The following is a 17,415-nucleotide window of genomic DNA, read 5'->3' as shown; positions in this document are numbered from 1 at the left end:
AGCCTCGTTAGCGGGACAGGGACTATAGGCTAACAACCTACTATACCCGAAAACACCATAAGTTAAAGAAAATGAAAGAAGTCGATCGGTATGAAAACACGTCCATGAATGAAGACATGGAATATACTGACCCTTGCCCAGCAGGATAAATTGGCGCAACTTGTAAGAAAAAGTTAACTGCCTGAACTTTGAAATCCTGGGGCTGAGCGAGGTTCATTGGCCGGATACTGACGACCATAAGACATCGTCCGGATGAGTCCTGCTTTACTCTGACATATGCGATGAAAATGCTACTCTAGAGAGAGAAGTTGGATTTCAACTGAGACTGAGCCCAGGAGGCAATCTTTAAGGAGAGGGAACCAATAAACAAAAGAATAATCGTGACCAGATTTAGAGCACCATCGCTGAGATACGCTTGCCTGTCGCACGTGTCCGGCTACGAAAGGAGAAAGTTGGGTGTCGTTACGATGTCCGCCAATTAGTGAATCCCCAGGTGAAAAGGGCCTTTGTCGAACAACTTGTGAAGAAATCCCCGATAAAAGGCGCGAAGTGGTTCTCAGATAAATCTTAGAGAAAGATCGACGAGCGGAGAAAAGCAAAAGCCGAACGAGCACGAACCAGAGCGACCAAGGTAGCTGTCCGTCGACTGGACGCCGGACTGGAGAGGGTTGTTGAACAAGCTTGTAGGCGGACAAGAGAGCCTGGACTAACTCCCGACGATCCGTTTGTGTAGGGTAAAGTGGTGCAGTACGCACCCCTTAAGCAAAACATTATTTTGTAGAGCAACGCAACGGTGTGCTTGTTCCACGTTTTTCTACTTCTACAAGACTTTGGGTTCTTTCTACCACATATTCCTGGTAAAATTTCCTTACAAAAACCTGTATTTTTTGTTATTTTTGACGATTTTTAGCAAGAGTCAAAATAATTATGTGGAGCAAAACGCAAAAACCCATGTACAAAACACACCAAATTTTGACAGCCAGGCGTTAAACGCAGAATCTATACCTATAAAAAAGGATATCTGTCTGTCTGTCTGTCCCTATGTTCCTTTTAGAATCGAAAACTACTGAACCGATCGGCGTGAAAATTTGCATGTAGGGGCTTTTGGGGCTACGGAAGGTTCTCTCGATGGCAAAAGTCCCCTCCCCCCACTAAGAGGGGGGGCTCCCATACAAATCTATGCCTAAAAAAATGGATTTCTGTCTGATTTATGTTCCTTATAGAATCGAAAACCATTGAGCCAATCGGAGTAAAAATTTGCATGTAGGGGTTTTTGGTGCCAGGGAAGGTTCTTATGATGGTTAGAGATCCCTCCCTCCACTAAGAGGGGGGGCTCCCATACAAATGAAACACAAATTTCTACATAACTCGAGAACTAATCAAGCAAATGGAACAAAATTTGACATGTGGGTGTTTTTGGATACAAGATTTTTTTCTATTGTGAATTGAAACCTCTCTCCACTTTAGGAGGAGGGGGGGGGGCTCCTATACAAATGAAATATAAATCCTCAGAACTCGAGAACTAATTAAACAAATGGAACAAAATTTGGCATGTGGAGGGTTTTGGAGGCAGGATTTTTTTTAATGATGGTTTGAGATCCCTCACCCCTGTGGTAGGGAGATAAGGAATCTCATACAAATAAAACAGAAATTTTTGCGTAACTCAAAAACTAATCGAACTCGAGAAATTTAAGACTTTCATAAAACATTAGTCAATAACAAGACCACCAAAAACTATCAATAGTGCCATTAGATAATTCAGCGCGAGACGGCCACAGGCCGCGAGTGTTGCCAGTGACCTGCCGTCGCAAGCGCCGACCTCTGCGGAGAAGTTGACAGTAATTCTAATTGTAGCCGACGGCATTGTCTTGATCACACAGCAACCTGCGGATATGCAGAGAAAGCTAGATTACCTCTCCGGAAGCTCCCAGGCAGCAGATTTCAGAAGGGCCATTTTGCGAAAGGATGCACCGAAGCAGCAGAAGCGGGCAATAGACACGTCACATGCGGACAGGCTGTATGGCTTTTAAAAAAGCTCTAAAGAAATAATATGGATGTTACACCAATTATTATCTTAATTATTGTGACATGACGCAAGAATATATTCAACGTTTCCCAGATGATTCAGGGCGAGACGGCCATAGGCTGTGAATGTTATCGGTAACCTACTATCGGAAGTACCGGGCACTGCTTGTCAGCCCCCCACAGAAATCACACTGTTCGTTTTCATAGGTTTACCCACCTCTCATGGGCGTAGCGACGGGGGGGGGGGGGTTTGGGGGTTCAAACCCCCCCCAGACGAAAAATTGTTCTATACTTTCAAGCTAGAAATTTCACAGCCAGCTGTTTATAGCACAGGATTATTTACGGGGCATGTAGTATGATCCTCATCGTCGTCAGCAGCAGCTTAGAGCCGGGTTGGTTCTTACTTTTTTGAAGCTCTATTCAACTCGATCTTGGGATACTCGTCGCTCATTTCCCCGGCGTCTCTGAAGTCGAAATTTTTTTATTTAAAAAATAAAAAATGTCATTTTAGACCTGAACGAGCCATCTCGCACGTTGAGTCCCTCTGTTCTGGGTGCCGGTGGGGTTGTTGTGAAAAACTGTTTTCCTTACGATCTGTCCGGTACACCGTGGTTTACCGATTTTCGCCAAATGTACGTCTCAGTGGTTGTTTCGCCCCAAAAGCAGTATCTATTACCCTTGACTCATGCGCCTCCGCTGCTCTTAGCTTTCAGCTTGTACTCCTCCAAATGTCGTCCGCAAAGGCGCGTATGCCCTGCATCAGTATTGTCAAATCTATAAAAACTATCGGTCTAGTAGGGGTTTCGTACAGCGGCTTATGTCTTTTGATCGTAGCGTTTTGCGAAGGGCAAAGCAGGTTCGATGTCCAGTTTGAATACGCCGCTTGTTTTATCTGAGATTGAGTGCGACGGAATCTATTACTGGATTCTCTACGAGACAAATAGTTTTGTTAAATGTAAGAATATTAGAACAATGTAACGTCCGTATAAATAGAATACTGTTGTCCGAGATAGTTTAGTTTAGTCAAGGACGATCATGCGGTATTTTATTCTGCCGAAAATTTGTCCTGTCTCGCTGTCCATTGAAAGCTCGTCTTCTGGCCCACAGGATAAGTTCAAAGATAGTGGGTATCGTTCTTTCATCTGCGGATTTGTGCTGTCCGTAATTGGTGAACAGCAACACCGCTGGATCTTCTTATTTGTGTTGTCCACGGCTATCAGCGATCCCACATACGCGAACTCATCTACCACTTTTGGTTCGTCGCCGTCAAAAATTACCGTCCGCGTAAAAATCACGTTCGTTTCGTTTGAGCTTTTGTCATTCATGTATTTCATCTTCGACGCGTTTATTTTAAGCCGAATCCTCCTAGCCACTGCTGTCAGTTTAGCGCAAATGGTCTCTGCAGTGGCAAAGTTTCTGGTTTTAATATCAAAGTCACCTGCGTAGCCAAGAAGTTTGCTACCTATACTGAAAATCAAACCACCGGTTTCGAAATCTGCTCGTCAGATCACTTCAATAGCGAAGTTTAAAATCATGCAAGATAAGTTGTTAACAGCACCTTTACTGCGTCTCGAAGAGACTCGATTCGATGGACTCTAACAACCTCTCCCAGCCGAGATTCGAACATACGACGTATCTCAATGCCAACTGGGAGGCAAAATTTCAACATTTGGCTACTATTATTTCAATATTATCTTTTTATTGATTAAAGCAGAGAAGCGTTTGGTGCGAAAAATGTTAGACTGAATACTGGGCAAGTTTCGATCTGCGGCTAAAAATATTGGGCTTAGCGTGGCACCGGGACTCCAACCCGGAATTTCTCGATTAAAAGAACACTCAATTTCAACCAAAATAGCTTTTAACTGAAAATAATTCCCCATTTCCTGAATAAACTCCTTACGGTTAGGCTATGTCAATTTTTTTTGTAACCACCCCCCCCCAAGGAAACTTTTCTGGCTACGCCCATGCCACCTCTAGTTAGTTTTCCCTAGTTGTCGCATCGAGATACCCACGATGCGCATCGAGGCAAAGCCACTTTTTTGGCTTAGTCAATTCGCGACTACGAAGATAAGGTGCTGCCACCAGGATAAGTTTAGTACTGTCATCCCAGTATTATGGGCCAGTTAAGCATGATGATGCTACAAAATTATTGGTAGAAACACAGATTTAAATAATTTACAGTTTATTTATAACTTAAGGCTTATGCAAATTTGAAAAAAAGTTTATGTCCTGGTCTCAAAATATTGCTGAAGGGGGGGCAAGAAAAAAATAATAACATCAAACCTTCAATAACTAAACAAAAGAGAAGAAACCAGCGTATATTTTTCCATATTATTCACAATTTAATTCAGATATTTTGTACAGTACTTAAATTTTAGTTCAAACCGAACCAAACTTCGATATTTTTCGACCCAAGCACATAAAGTAAGGATCCTGGTAGAGATGAACCAGTTTGATCATAGTGTGAAAATGGCAGTTTAGGTTCCTACCACTTTTTTACTTGAAACGCATATACTGTGCTACCGACATGTTTTAAGAAAACAAATCTCTGAAACTATTCACGTTTGAAACCGCTTATTTCTTGGTCAACCTTTTTTAGTCATGAATATCAGGCCATTCATTCCTTTGTTGATGCTTGTTCTCCAACAATAACGTGTTCACCTTTGCTTATTAAGGATGCAAACTGTTTCGTAAATTTCAAGTTTCGAACACTTCAGTCACATCCTTCCTGCATGCATCCAATTCATGGCAAAGAACTGTATCTCTGTGTTTTACGGTCCTACCATGCAAAATTAGGGTACGTACTTGGACACTTTACCGAATAAAACGATTAATTTGGAGCTCCTCAATTTGTCGTGTTTCTATCTTATCTAGTACCTATGAGGCCAATTGCAATTCGGAATTTCTCCGTCAACAGCGGTACAGAATTTCACTCATATATATGTTTGATTGATTTTTGCCTCAATCTAATTCGTTGAATTAACCTTCCTAATGCATTAGAAAAAAGTTACATATTATGCATTAAGGGTCGAAAACGACCCAAGTTTTGAAATTGCTCTCATCCATCCATTTTCAATCCGAATTTCGTTTTCTTTACCTAGTTTGAAAGCTATGGCCAAAAACTAGCACCCAAGGTATGTTGGGGAATATTTGTTGACTGATGGCCACTTCTGCGTCGGTTCCGGAACACTCACTACCAGGTCCCGGAGAACATTTTTATATTTTGAGATAATTCATTTTACGGCACATCAAATCACATTGGCTTGATAAAATAAGATTAATGGAAGTGCAATGGGAACATTTTGGACCCAAGCGGCCATTTCCTCATTGGTTCTGGAACATCCGGTACCCGGTTTTTGAGGACAATTTTAAATTTTAGGATGATTTATCTTGCGACACGTCAAATTACTTCAGCTTGATAACGTAAGACTATTGAAAGTATAATAAAGAAATTTTGAAGGCAAATGGCTACATCAGCATTGGTCCTGGAACATCCGGTACCCGGGTTTTGGGGCCATTTTTGTATTTTAGGATAACCCATCTTGCGACACATCAAATCACATCGGCTTGATTAAATAAGACTGATGAAAATAAAACAAGGTCATTTAGAAGCCAAATGGCCATTTTACCATCGGTTCCGGAACATCCGGTACCTGGTTCCGCGGGATATTTTTGGATTATGAAATAATTCATCTTGCGGCACATCAAATCACAACGCCTTGATCAATTAAAACAGTTACAAGAGCTATGGGGACCATTTGAAGACAAATGGCCATTTCATCATCGGTTCCGGAACATCGGGTGCACGGTTTATGAGAACATTTTTGGATAGGATAATTCATCATGCGCCACATCAAATCACATTGGCTTGATGAAATAACACTAATGGAAGTACAATGGAAAAATTTTGGAGCCAAAATTACCATTTCACCATCGGTTCCGGACTATCCGGTATCCGGGTTTTGGGGACATTTTTTGGATTACAGGGTAATTCATCTGCCCCGAGTTACCCCGTTTTACGGTTCATTATAAATACCGGGTACCGGATTATATGCGACTGACGCCCCTTTATACTTCCATTGTTGTTATTTTATCAACTCGATGTGATTTGAGGTGCCGCATGGTGAATTATCTCAAAAGCCAAATATGTCCCCCGAAACTGGTACCGGATGACCCAGTACCGATGGTAAAGTGGCCATTTGGCTTCTAAATGACATTGTTTTACTTTCATCAGTCTTATTTTATCAAGCCGATGTGATTTGATGTGTCGCAAGATGGGTTATCCTAAAATACAAAAATGTCCCCAAAAACCGGGTACCGGATGTTCCAGGACCGATGCTGATGTGGCCATTTGCCTTCAACATGTGTTTATTATAATTTCAATAGTCTTATGTTATCAATGAGATGGAATTTGACGTGCCGCAATAGAAATCAACCTAAAATTCAAAAATGGCCTCAAAAACCAGGTACCGGATGTTCCGTAACCGATGGGGAAGTGGCCATTCGGGTCCAAAATGTCCCCATTGTACTTCCACTAGTCTTATTTTATCAAGCCAATGTGATTTGATGTGCCGCAAAATGAATTATCTCAAAATATAAAAATGTTCCCCGGGACCTGGTAGTGGGTGTTCCGGAACCGACGCAGAAGTGGCCATTAGTCAACAAATATTCCCCAACATACCTTGGGTGCCAGGTTTTGACCATATCTTTCAAACGAGGTAAAGAAAACGAAATTCGGATTGAAAATGGATGAATGAGAGCAATTTCAAAACTTGGGTCGTTTTCGACCCTTAATGCATAATATGTAACTTTTTTTGCTGTGGCTCTTCTAGATGTCGCTGAAAGCTGAAACTTCCCCACAATGCTAATTTTCCAAAGTTAGGAAAAGTCAGAAAATTTCAAGTCTCTAGCTCGTACCGTTACTGAGTATCAAGCTTTGTAAGTATGCCGATGGGTCGAAAACGACCCCAATGCACTAGGAAGGTTAAAATGGAACGAGCAAACGAACGCCAAAATACCCGGTAAGAATTGTCGGACGGACGTCGTCCGACACAAGCGTAACTCTTGCTTGCGTTTGTCCGACGTCGCACGACAAATTCTCACTGGGTAGTCGCCTGTGACTTGCAATAGGAACCATAAAGGTTAGTTGGTGAAAGAAAGTTGATCAATACTAACGGGATAATTGCTTTAACTTTGCACATATTGGATAATTTATAGATGTAAACTCGTTGAACTGTAAAAAATCTGCTTTTCACTAAAGATTGCAACATAATAATATAACTCTTTATTTTTTTGCCCCTTCACATTTCGAAAATTTTTGAAGGGGGGGGTGACATAAACTTTTTTTCAAATTTGTATTAGCCTAATTGGTTATAAATAAATCATAATTTGATGTTCTGTAGGTAAACTTATTCCAAAATCACAAACTTTTTTGCAGAACAACAACATGTAAGCAAGTTGCAAGAATGCCGAACAACTACCCTGGAAAGTATTTGCCTCACATCCGGTAGGAATAAGACGACCAGGAGTGCAGCGAGCAAGATGGTTAGACTAGGTAGGGCGAGTCTGAGAAATTGGAGAGCGTTGGCCCATAACCGAGCGCATTGGAGAAAGTTTGTTCATCAGGCTTTGTCTTAGAACGGCAAGCCAACTAAGTAAAGTAAGTAAGTTCAAGTAGAAGGAAAGTATTTGGTCCTGGCTTATTAGTTTTGGGTGGTTTCCAAAAATAACGCGGAACTGTACTGTGCGGTAGATTGTGATCCTTTGCAACTTCCCGAATTTTTTCGGTTTGTCGTGCTAAATCAAGAGCGTAATGCAATATATCAGGATCATAGAGCTTCGATTTCTGTATATTTATTTTCCTTGCACGTTTTTTTCGTTTTTCTGAGAAAAAAAATTACAATTATAGTCATAAACAGCGAATACGGTTGATCTATATGCTTCACCCATAATACTGGGAAAAGTCAATTTTGCTCCCAGTATTATGGGCCATTGTTTAATTTCGTATATTAAAGCGGAAAATGCATTTTTCTAGGAGGTTTCACCGTAATTCTATGAATACATACCTATTCCCTCGATTTCCATCCATTTTACGCCCAGACACACAAATTTACGCCGCTATTCAGCTTATAATTAAATTCGGTCGTATTTTTATAATAACCACAAAAATAACAACAAATCGACAGTCGATTGGAGCCAACTGACAACTATCGGAAAATTAACGCATTGGAACTGAGTGTATTGCTGTCAACCATGCAGCAGAATATTGCTGCTATCTATTGAACTCATACTCGATAGTTAAATATTAATTTGTTACGTATAAAACTAACGTAAAGTATAGACTGGCCCATAATACTGGGGTGACTGTATATGCATGTAGCAAGGATAGGAATTTGTTAAAGAGTGCAAGAAACAGAGAGATTATGAACCATTATTCACGCACACTCGCCACCATAGCCACGCTACTTAGTCCTTCAAGCTTTGAACCAATATGAATTATGGTAAACGTACATTATGGCTCCCGTCCATTAACGCAAACATACATTAAGGCATTCGTACGTATGGCAACCGTCCATATGGCAAACGTTTACTTGGCTAAAGGGGTGTCATTCTTTTTTGTTGTACAAACCTGTTGCAGACGAAACCAACAACTGAAAAAAGAATCATTGAATTCCGTCAAGCCGTTGAGTTTATCCTTTACATACAAATAAAAACTTGGTTTTATTATAATAGTAAATGGGGATTTTACACCCGCCTGGGATCCGGTTATTACCCCATGGAGACCAGTTAGGTAGGATGGATAGAAATAAATAAATTTGCTTAAAGGGTGCCCGGAATCAAATTGCATCATTTTCAAATGGCAGTAACTTTTTTCCCTTGCTTTCGATATTTTGTTTAGAGATTTTGAGTAATATTAGTTTACGTGTATTGTTCACACTGTGTCTGTTGCACTAGCGACTGGCAATCATTGCGAAAATGAAGTTAGTCGGAAGAACAGCAACGACACAAATAAATGGCAAATGGGCACGTACCTTGAAAATTCGTATCTCTCTCAAAGTTCCATCAACAGCAAGTTGGAAACGGCACAATTTACGGTAAGTCGTTTTATAAATCGCTACAAGGAGCGTTTGACCATCGATCGGAAGGCGAAAACTGAGCAAATTGGATTTCTGTTCATAAGCAGGTACCCAACAAACAGTTTTGTTGATTAGTAGCTTATTCAACCCTTGTACAGCTAATTACCGGGTAACAAGCGCTTGATAAGCTGTTGTTCAACAAGAATGTTTGTTTGGTAGCTTAAGCATTCAAGAGGAATCCAAACAATTCAGTTAAAATGCGCTGAAAAACTGCGTTTGAGTAGATCTTTGCCGTCAAAGTTTGCGTTAAATAATGATTTGGAAAGTAATTTGCTCATGTAGAAACCCGAACACCCCATTTGTAACAACCGGGACGGTCAAAACTTCTAAGATCACACAATGGTTCTACGTTTTTCTCTGTGCTGCTGAGAGGGTTTTGTTTATATGTGGCACATGAGAATCATATGGAAATTTGCCATTAAGTATGTGCAGAATATTTTAAGCACACTAGAATCTCTTTTTATGTTTACATTTTACGTGATTTCTATTATTGTCCACTTTTTTACGTCCGAAATTTGAATTAACGTACTCTCTTTTTACGTCCAAAATTTTGAATTACGTCCTCTTTTTTTATTTCCCCCCTATAGTGAACGTAAAATGAGATTTGAGTGTATAAGGAAGTGAAATCGGAAGAAGATACGAAGAAAAATGCATTTCGGCACAAACAAAAGTTGGTTCAAACGTACAAGATCTTCTGATTCGTGTTAAGAGGAAGGTTCATGGATTTGGATATGGTAATGAATTTGAATTGAACAAACATGGAAAAAGTTAAATAATAACTGAACTGGCGTATGACAAAAGAGGGTATGAAAGGGGGAAGGCAATGAAGATGCGTCCAACATAGCTCTAGCCATTCCAAGTTCCTACCTAAAGCGCCTCCACGTAGTCATACACGGTAATGCTCTATCCTTCAGATTGAGTGGCTAGACTAGGATGTGCGATGCTGCGTGGTTACCGGATGCCTGGTATCAAAATTGTGGTTTTTGGGCAAACGGATGATCCACTCGGTCCTGTTATAGGTAACCCGATCAAGAGGAGCTTACAAAAATTATAACAAGTTATGTAACCAACGAACTATTTTGTTACTAACTTTTCTAACAACGGTTGTTATAAATTAGCAACAGTTAGTGGTTAAAAAAAATTCTAACTTCTTCTAATTCTAAATTAGCAACGGTTAGTGGTTAACAAAAATTCTAACTAAATTTGTTCTACTGTGTTACCTGACTCATAACGAATATACGTTATATACGGGGGAGGGTTTCGTAACTCACAAACTTTGTATTTTTCGTTTAATTGATCATAAATTCGAATAGAGCATACAAATATCAACTATATAACATAAGAATTTACATGTTTACTCCAAAAATAAAAGCATGAGAGATTTTAGAATTTCGGAAATAGGGGTGCGTTATGAGTCAGGTAACACAGTAGTCAATTTCTGATTCCGAAAAGGCCTTGATATGGTTTTAGCTAAATTGTAACTTTGTTAATACTTATTTTTCAAAATTTCGAGATAATTCAAAAATATGACAGCAAATAAAAATATTTTAACAAATACAATAAATGTGATGCGACGAAATTCATTTGCTATTGAAATAATATTATTAATTGAGCCATTTTTTTTGTAAATAACGAATTTTGTCATTAGGGTGATATTTATTGTTGTTGCAGTTGAAAACCGCAATAATCGACGTGCGACATTCGGTTTTATTCTTGTTCTGTGTGACGCAACTACGTCGCACGTGGTGCGCTGTGTTCGTGGATTGATGCGCTATACAGCGCACCACCTACGACATAGTGGCGACACACAGAACACGAATAAAACCGAATGTCGCACGTCGATTATTACGGTTTTCAACTGCAACAACAATAGCATGTTTAGTGGCGATACCCATATTGCATGATTGTATCTAAATGAGTTGCAACTATCAGAATCTGTTACAAACTTAATTTTTTTCTGTTGTTATTACTTTTTGATCAATTTGTTGCCAATTTGTAACAGATTATGTTATACAATACCAATACATATGACAAAAGAAAACAGTAACATTGCTATTGTCGCTTTTTCTCTTACTTACTACTTTTATTGGAATGCAATTTTATTCTGGACACCCTTTAAACTCAACAATGTAAAAAGAGCATCAATACGTAAGCTTTTGGGTACCTGTGTCTAAAATACGGGCTTTTGAATCAGATCGACCGGTCGCCGGTCTTGTGCATGAAAAACCGGCCACGCAATTCTAGTTATTCCCCATTTGCATAAATCTATCTTAAGGATATGATTTTGGGCAAATGTGATAAGTAAAACCGTCATTCACATTCAGTTCATTCGAAGCTAGCTCCAGCCAAAGTCATGAAATCCTTGACAGTGACCACTGTAGTTTTAAATCTGCTTTTATTTTTATTCATTAGCCTTACCGATGGAAGGCCGACGGTCAGTACGGAATCTACCAGTGCACTGTGGGCAAAAACGAAAGAAAAAACAAATGCAATTAAGATACGGCCTGCAGGGTTATAAAATATAGGTGATCTTATGTAAAATTTTCCGGAGAATCGCGTGGTGCCGACCCCTTTCCTGTTTATCATCGGGAAGTGCCCCATTTTGCTCATTTTTCCCTATTTTTAATATTTTTCAACCTTATTGGCCGGCCTGTTCCATGCAAGGCTTTGGGAAAACAAAAGTTAAAAACCTAATAATTTTGTGTAAAAAAGTGCTCAGAATCGAATAGGGCCTATCTCATTTAGTTTAAAGCACTTTTTTTTTGTTAAGCTTCCGTTATCAAACCGATCATACCAAAGGGGAATTCAACACAAAAAATTAATGTGCCCTAAAATAAATGAGATAAGCCCTATTCGATTCTGCGGACTTTTTTACACAACATTAGTAGATTTTTGCTGTTTGTTTTCTCAAAACCTTGCTTGGATCAAATAAAGGTGCAAAATGTTAAAAATAGGGGAAAATGTGCAAAATGGGTCACTTTCCGATAACACACAGGAAAGGGGTGGATTCTCCGGAAAATTTTACATAAGATCACCTATATTTTATAAGCCTGCAGGCCGTATCTTAATTGCGTCGGTTTTTTCTCTCGTTTTTGCCCATAGTGTAGTGGAACATTTGTAAGTTTTGATACTGACTAGGGTAACCAACCTATTTTGGACCCCATCAGCAGCTGTACATAATTCCATTTGATTTTGCTGCAAGTGTCCAAATTATGTACAGCTGTTGATGTGGTCCAAAATATGTAGGTTGGTTACCCTAATCGAAACTGTTCACTACTTATTACTGATTTGTTTAATTCCAGGAACACATATTTATTGCACCGAGGACTTGCCCGAAGGGTCAAAAACTCGATCGTCGCGGAATATGTCGCAAAAGTCACAAGAACTTCAGTGGTTAACCACACGGCAATCATCTTTGATTAATTTTGATTGGTAGAAGATATATAAAGCGGCGGAAGTGTGCATTAGCAATTTGTCCGAGAGATGCGATTCTTGTTCAGCAATTATAAATGTAACATCCAAGCAATAACCACCGATTGACCCGAAGACATCTTACTAATTATATGATAATATTCCTATCAGTATCTTTTGGTATTTTTACTTTTTTTACAGAGAAGATTTATCACAGTATTATACAGTTCATTAGAAAAAACGAAAGGCTAAATATTGTATGCCGTTCGCCTTCGTTCGTGGAACCTGTTTCTTTTCAAAAGCCCGTCGACACTAACTTCTAAAAAAAGATCACACTAGTTTAAAGCTAGTTTTGCATTCGACATTTCAGTTTGTTTATCCTTTAATTCTGATATTGCATCTTTCAATAATGCATTCTTCATTTTAACATTCCCGTAGTATTCTGCGCAGCTAAATTAGAGAATCAAGCATATGAGCGGTTCTGATTTTGCCAGTTCAACTGCCAGTCAATTTGTATCGCATCGGATAGCACTAGGGTAACGACACCAGAAATCGCCAGAGACAGCAAACAAGAAAACCGAGATTTATTCCTATATAGTTCCATATCGATGAGAATTGTTTAGCTTACATTAAACAAAAACATTTTTGCTACGTTTTCAGCATAAAACTTAAGCACAAATATTTAAAACAAAGTCGTTGTAAATGTAAAATTTGTGATGCATGTTGAGGCATCAGTCTTCGACCCCGAAGACCCAGTTTTTGCCATATCTGTGCTCCAGTTTTCGTCACCCCCAGAAGCAACGTGTGTATCTTGTTCTAGTCTCTAAATTCATTCAATAGTCAAACTAATAGTGATTGTTATTTTTCATATACCTATCGATATATAAGTACTCAGTGTCCTTCTATTGATTTGAAACCGACCAACGGAGAAGCTGTGTACCAGAATGGCAAAAGCAGTGCACCATCAGTGCAACTGCGCCAAAACGGCGACAGCGTCGCAATCATTGGATGAACTAGAATTTGAGCGAGGGATTTGGACTGCTGGTAGATAATTTTTGTTACAATTTTTTTTATGATAACGTTCAATTGTTTGCTCGTTATAGCCATTGAAAACGACGAAAGGAAACTAAGAGCATTGATCGACAAAGGACATTTGAATGACAAAGATAATTCGGGATATACGGCTCTGCATTACGTTGCTCGAAACGGCCATTTGCTGATGTGCCGTATTTTGCTAGAGAATGGATTGGGTGTGGATGAGACAACACACGGTGGAGCGACAGCTCTACATCGGGCCGCAATGATGGGTAGCTTAATGTCATTTTTCAAAATTAGAAAAAAACACCTTAAGTCATTTCTTTCAGGTCATGAATCGATAGTTAAACTGCTCCTGGCCTATAAAGCCAATCATCTACTGCAGGACAGCGATGGCAAAACGGCACTTCACCGGGCTGCGGAGAAAGGTCACGTCGGTGTCTGCACACTTCTAGTTCATCATGATCCGGCGATTGTTACGATATGTGATGCCAAAGGAAGAAAACCACTGGATACCATTGACAAACTGTCACCAAATTACTCGAAACTAATGGCTCTTTCAGGTGTTTAGAATAACGAGATAACAATTGTGAGGCCCAAGTTTAAGATCAAATCAGAAAGAAGATTCCTAAAATTTTAGTTTTGCAAATCAAATTCAAATTCAAAAATCAGCAGTCATCATCATTATACAAGCAATGATGAAATGCACAAGAAAAGCTTCGGTTGTATCCCTATTCAAAATTTATTAGCATTATCAGCTATTTAATAACAAACTGCATGCAATTCGACGTCTGCGTTGGGATAGTTTTTCAGGGTTATTTTGTATTTAGGAAGAGTATTTTATGAAATCATGTCCTCTGAGCAATGTGAGGAATTTTACAGTTAACTAACTTCATCTGCAGATTTATTTGCACTTTCTCGTAGGACCAGTCCGGGCTATACTTTAGAAGCATAGTGTAGCGTATCAAAATAGAAGCATTGCTCTGACCCAATGGCAGTAGTGAACACAAATTCGAGCGTTATTAAGTTGTTTGCTTGAAAATAAAACAGAACTAGTGAGGAACCTTTGTTTAGCTGAATAAATGTATGCACATATTTTATTTGATATACAACTAATTTTATGAATGTAAAAATTATTAGTGAAGCACTTTTGCGTTAAGTTTTTGCCTTTCTACTATATAAATATATAGTATAAAGGTATAGAAATCACTTGGAAAACCGGAAATGGAAAGAAGGTCCTGCGGGCCGAATGTTATATACCATTCGACTCAGTTTCGAAAACTGAGCATTTTCTGTGTGTGTGTATGTATGTGTGTGTGTGTGTGTATGTGTGTGTGTGTGTGTGTATGTGACGCTTTTAATCTCACTCACTTTTCTCGGAGATGGCTGGGCCGATTTTGATGTTCTTAGTGTCAAATGAAAGGTCTAGGTGTCCCATTGGTCGCTATTGAATTTCATACTGATTGGACTTTTAGTTCAAAAGTTATGTATAAAAATACGAAAAATATGGGACTTCATTATCTCATAGGTCTCTTAACCGATTTGAACAAAATTGATTGCATATGAAAGAGGAGCCTTGCATACCCTTAACTTCCAAATTTCATGACGATTGGACTTGTAGTTTGAAAGTTACATAAAGAAATGTGAAAAAATAGTATTTAAAACATATTTATGTAACATATAAGCATTAATTTAATGAAAAACATCACACATTTTATGATTATTTGAAAATTACTGCTGAGATCTATCAAACGAAACCGAGTTATTTAAAATCGGACGCTTCATTCAAAAGTTATTCAAACTTTAACACTTAAGCACCGTATATTAAACCGTTAAAACGTGTGAAATCAAAACATATCAATCAAATGTTGATTGTATTCAATGTATGAGATATGTGTGATGTATGTGTGTATGTATGTATGTATGTATGTATGTATGTATGTATGTATGTATGTATGTATGTATGAATGTGATGACAATTTGCAATTTTAAAATTTGCAATGAAATTAAAGAAAAGTGAGAAACATGTCAATTGTCTGAAGTTTTTGAAGCCTCTTAGTGGAATACGAACTCTGAAATTAAAGAAAAGAAAAACTTTTGCCGACTAAATTCCACTATTTAATATTTGTTCGCGACAGATACGTATACGCTTTGAAATAAGACACTGATGAAGCCTGCACGTCGTAGGTGAACTACGTATCTGTTGCAAATAAATATTAAATAGTGGGATTCAATCGAAAAGTTTTTTCTTTTCTTTTGTCGAATTTGTTTATTCAACCCGGGTTGAAACTGGATGAATTTTATCTGTCAGATAGGAGCAAATGAACACAAAAAGTTCATCCAGTTCCAATCCGGATTGAATAAACAAATTCGACATTTGATTTCAGATTTCAATTGTCATTTTCTTCACTTGCTGTTACTCACAATTGTACAAGAAAAGCAAAAAGCGAAGAAAAGCAGTTTATTTAAGCATGTAGGTATAGTGGTGTATAGAATCAAAAATACTAGTGAGTTGATTTTTCCAAATAAATTTGTACAAATTCCAAACAAATTCTGCGCATCAATAGATGCTCTTTTCAATCAATAGATACTAGAGCTTAGAAATGTTATATGAAAAATAGGAAGTAAACGTTGCACGGTAGAAATTTTGTAAGATTTGTTTTCGTTAGTGATATTTTAAAGGACAGATGTCTTATGTCATGTATCATGTTTTAATAAATAAATCAAAAAAAGACAAGCACTGGGAATCATATCGATCGTATTTCCCATTCTCAAGCATGTTTATGGCGCAGCTTTGGCACTATTTTTCGACCTCATCTTGTTTTCCTAACCCTCTAACATTGTAAAAACGATGCAATCAGGCTAATGACTATCTTTTCATGAAAGTACATTCAAAAGAAGCTTAAGTTTTGATTTTCATGCAAAAATAATTATTTGAAGGAGTGCTAGCTAAGAAATAATTCCATTTCTCGTTTTTATATCTAATGCTCTATTCAGTAATTTTTTTCTAATTCAGATATATTGCAAAATTGAAGCCAAGCAAACCAATAGTAAAATTTTGAGATCAATCATTTTGTTGTAGATATCTTTTTTCTTCAAAAGCGAAATATAATAATAATTTTTCTGAACTCTTGTTTTTCAAAGATGCTAACTTTTGAATGCATGGTATTAATATCAAAATATCAAAAAATCTGCTATGAACAAATACTTCATGTTGTCAATTCAAAACAAGTTTCGTATGTGACTCTGAAGCCCGAAAGTTAAGGCCATCTGTAGACCCGTTAGAGGGTTAATTTCTAATTTTCTATACATATTCATTCAAGTCTGTAAAAATTATCTTTTGTGTTTACATTATTTTTCTATAAATATTATAAAACTAAATAAGGTGTTCATCAAGTAACATAAATGACGCTTACATGTATTTACGCACCCAAGGAAAGAAAATATAATTATTCTACACAATACGTTGTGAATTTTACTGGCATATAAGGATTTTGAGGAATACGGAAGGGATATTTAAAAATATAGTCTAATATAACATCTATACATCTACAATTAAGTTCTTGAGAAATTAAATAATGATTATTGTGGCAGTAGAAAGGCTAGGTCACGCCGCTAGGTGGATTAATTCGGGTTTTTTATATTCGAACGACACATATACAGTTCTAACAAAAAATGAGTTCGGCGGGGCAAGAGGTGCGATCCTATTGATTGTGACAACCTCTCCCAGTCAAGATAAGAACACACGACAACTAGCTTGTTAGACCAGTGTCGTATGTCAAGCCCAACTAGGAGGAACTTGTCAAGT

General features: G+C 38.1%; 1 protein-coding gene across 1 annotated transcript; it reads left to right on the top strand.

The window, feature by feature from the left end:
- Window positions 1-13,516: 13,516 nt before the first annotated feature.
- On the top strand, window positions 13,517-14,178 carry LOC128740589 (ankyrin repeat domain-containing protein 39-like). Its single transcript, XM_053836149.1, has 3 exons — window positions 13,517-13,616; window positions 13,676-13,879; window positions 13,937-14,178. Exons 1-3 carry the CDS (start codon window positions 13,517-13,519, stop codon window positions 14,176-14,178), a joined length of 546 nt encoding a protein of 181 aa, XP_053692124.1.
- Window positions 14,179-17,415: the final 3,237 nt, after the last annotated feature.

The sequence above is a fragment of the Sabethes cyaneus genome, chromosome 3 (genome assembly GCF_943734655.1).
Source record: "Sabethes cyaneus chromosome 3, idSabCyanKW18_F2, whole genome shotgun sequence".
In the NCBI taxonomy this organism is placed as follows: Eukaryota; Metazoa; Arthropoda; class Insecta; order Diptera; family Culicidae; genus Sabethes; species Sabethes cyaneus.
Note: the sequence above shows the minus strand (reverse complement) of the source record. Positions and strands in the feature narration are given on the sequence as shown.

Excerpts from the sequence above, each read along its gene's own strand:
- LOC128740589 (XM_053836149.1), top strand. The coding sequence starts at position 13,517 with ATGGCAAAAGCAGTGCACCATCAGTGCAACTGCGCCAAAACGGCGACA. Across the intron at positions 13,617-13,675 it reads GCGAGGGATTTGGACTGCTG|CCATTGAAAACGACGAAAGG; the intron begins GTAGATAATTTT and ends TGCTCGTTATAG. Across the intron at positions 13,880-13,936 it reads ACATCGGGCCGCAATGATGG|GTCATGAATCGATAGTTAAA; the intron begins GTAGCTTAATGT and ends CATTTCTTTCAG.